Source organism: Etheostoma spectabile, chromosome 12 (genome assembly GCF_008692095.1).
Source record: "Etheostoma spectabile isolate EspeVRDwgs_2016 chromosome 12, UIUC_Espe_1.0, whole genome shotgun sequence".
NCBI classification, from domain to species: domain Eukaryota; kingdom Metazoa; phylum Chordata; class Actinopteri; order Perciformes; family Percidae; genus Etheostoma; species Etheostoma spectabile.
The window spans coordinates 30,114,359-30,117,130 of record NC_045744.1 but is presented as its reverse complement, the minus strand read 5'-3'; the positions used below and the strand labels follow the sequence as shown (position 1 = coordinate 30,117,130).

General features: G+C 39.6%; 1 protein-coding gene across 2 annotated transcripts in view; it reads right to left on the bottom strand.

The window, feature by feature from the left end:
* The window catches only part of LOC116699063 (palmdelphin), a 25,554-nt gene that overhangs the window by 18,042 nt on the left and 4,740 nt on the right, over positions 1-2,772 (bottom strand). Inside the window, exons 2-3 of one of the 2 annotated variants that reach the window (XM_032531442.1) lie at positions 487-535; positions 257-337 (exon numbers count right to left, since the gene is read on the bottom strand). In XM_032531442.1, the coding sequence (XP_032387333.1) occupies positions 257-337; positions 487-531 (126 nt within the window). In that variant the 5' untranslated portion in view covers positions 532-535. The remainder of the gene's footprint in view (positions 1-256; positions 338-486; positions 536-2,772) is intronic. The other variant, XM_032531441.1, reaches the window with a different exon arrangement.

The following is a 2,772-nucleotide window of genomic DNA, read 5'->3' as shown; positions in this document are numbered from 1 at the left end:
GGGCCGAATACTTTCGCAAGGCACTGTATATAAATAAAGGAATGTTAACTAACTAACTAACTTAAAACCATGAATGGTAGTAAATTGTGAGTTGAGTGTATGGTTTCATCCCTAATGATAGGAACATTTGTGGACCAACAGATGGTCAGCGTGATTATTCATGCTAATAAGTGATAATCCCAAATTGATAATCTGGTGTTATTACCGACTATTTATAAATTGAGATAATGTTAACGTGTAAATGAACGTAGTGAACCTTTAGATGCTGGAGACTGAGTTTTTCTTGGTCCAGTTCCAGTTTCCTCTGCCTGATGTCTTCCTGAATGCGACGCTTCTCCTGCACCATTAAAGACAAACACTTAACTGAGATTACAGAGCAGGGACCAACACATGAAAGGCACAATTACCAGAGTGGTGCAGATACAACACAAGTTGAGGTTAGTATACTTTAGCATATAATGATAGTTTGTATGAGTAAAGCATTACGGTGATGGCATGGAGCCTCTCCTTCAGCAGGGCAGCCTCCTCCATTCTGCTGCAGGAGACATCAGAGACACACGGGACATTTCTTAAACACCTTGTAACAATGCATTATGTAATAAAAATGTCAAATTCAAATAAATATTCACTTCATTAACATCCGCATTGTGTAAAAATATCTTGTAATAAAAAAAACGTAATCTAATATGTATTAAATTTCCCTGTTTTTTGTATTAAATGATTACATAAGGCAGTGGTTGTCGTAAAAAATAAGGGAGTTGCACTTATAGTGCACAATATAGTGCATTATGTAATAACCCAAAATGGATGTTCAGTGTCTTGCCCAAGGACACTTCGACCTGGAACCACCAACCTTCCGATTGGCAGGCGACCACTCTACCACTGAGCAACAGCCGCCCCATGGGGACCCCATGGTGTGTTGCTGCTGTAATAGGAGCAGATATCTATGACTTCCTACACACTGCTCTGGCTTTTTATAAACAGCTATTTCTATCCAGTGGGTCAGCCGGCTGACTGGGGGGACGGGGAGGGTGGGGGTGTCCAGCTTTTAAACTATATATCTGATCTTTGACATGGAAATAATTCTGACTACTACCCTCTCAACAACATCCCATACTAACAACACATTAGTAATATTGGCCACCAGTTAATGAGAGAGTGTGTCCTCCTCAATTGTACAGTTGTCAATCAGCAGACAGGAAAGAATGACACTATTTGTTGAACAGTTCACGCCCTGCCATTGTGCTGGCCGCTATACTGCTCATAATTTCCCGTATTATATGACGTTTTCACATACCGTATAGCGGTGCATAGCCACGGAGAGCGCTACAGCCGAGGTCAGCTGTGAGTGACCCAGGGCTCCAGACTAACTTATTTTACCAGGAGTATTGCCGCCCCTAAGTTAGGGAATGCCGTTTTATTCAATATTAAATAAATAAATACATGTATAAATTAATAAATAAATATGCCTTTGAAATCATGAAATAAATAAATGAGGCAATAAATACATAAAAAATTAAATAAATGTAAATATTCATATAAAAATTCATCAATTAGTTAAATAAATATATGAAAAGGTACTGGAACTGTAATTTCATAAGTCAACGTTTATTTCAGGAAACATTTATTTCATAAATCCACATTTATTTATTTCTGGGGACTTTTATGTCCTAATACCACATTTACTGATTTCCCTCTCTATTTCCAATTATTGTATGCAAATCAGGGGGCGTGGCTATCTCTCACATTCAGAACAGAGCCGTGGGCAAAAAAGGTGAGAGTGCACTGGGCTCTACCCAGCGCACAGTCACCTATTCTGGGGTAACTGAACCACCAATTAGCGCTGACCTGACGGAGCAATGCAACCCACTGCGGGTTGACACAGGGACTGCCCATTTCTCCAATGCTCCATTGTTCCGACTTCTCAATAACCCAAAACATTCCCTTTGGTCCATCCGCATACAAGTGGGCATGCCAGTTTACCACAGATTATATTATTGATATATATGTTGAAAAGAACTGGACTTTAAATTGTTTTAAATTTTGTTACTGTTAAAAACTCAGGATTGGGGAGCCAGTGTGTGGTGGGGAGTTCTTAAATAAATTACAAGCATTATTATCAAAGCTAAAATTGCGGGGATGTTAGTAAACATAGTAACTAAAATTTGCTAATAATCAAATATTTGTATTGGTATCGGCCTTAAAAATCCTTTATTGGTCGGGTTCTAATTTAAGTAGTCATATAGGTAAACTATAAGTTTAATAGTCATTGGACGATTGTGCCAAAGCAAGGTTGCGCTGTCACCTCACAAGCTATTACACCTCCGTGTACCACATGAAGTCCAGCTTCCATGTTTGATTTCTTCCTAAATGAATGTTCAGACTAGTGTTTGGGAGTCTGCTGTATTTATGGGGAGAGGAGGAGAGAGCTTCATATAGATGTGGGTCAGAAGTGTTTGTAGTGGAAGTTTAAACATGGTCACATGAATAAGGGGGTCAGGGGTGGAGCCTATTCTTAGAATGCATTTACTGCTTCTATTTCCATGTGGCTGGTTCAGACCCATTGACCCAGCAAACACTATGCTAACATGCTACTGACCCACTGCCTCAGGTCAGGTCCCCAAACACAGTGAAAGAGAGGACTACACACTCATGTCCCAATAACTACCTCCGACAAGGCACTACCGACCGATCAAGGATTTTTAAGGCTGATACAATACAAATATTTCGTTAACTAACTATGTTAACAAACTATGCCAAACGCCAATACTC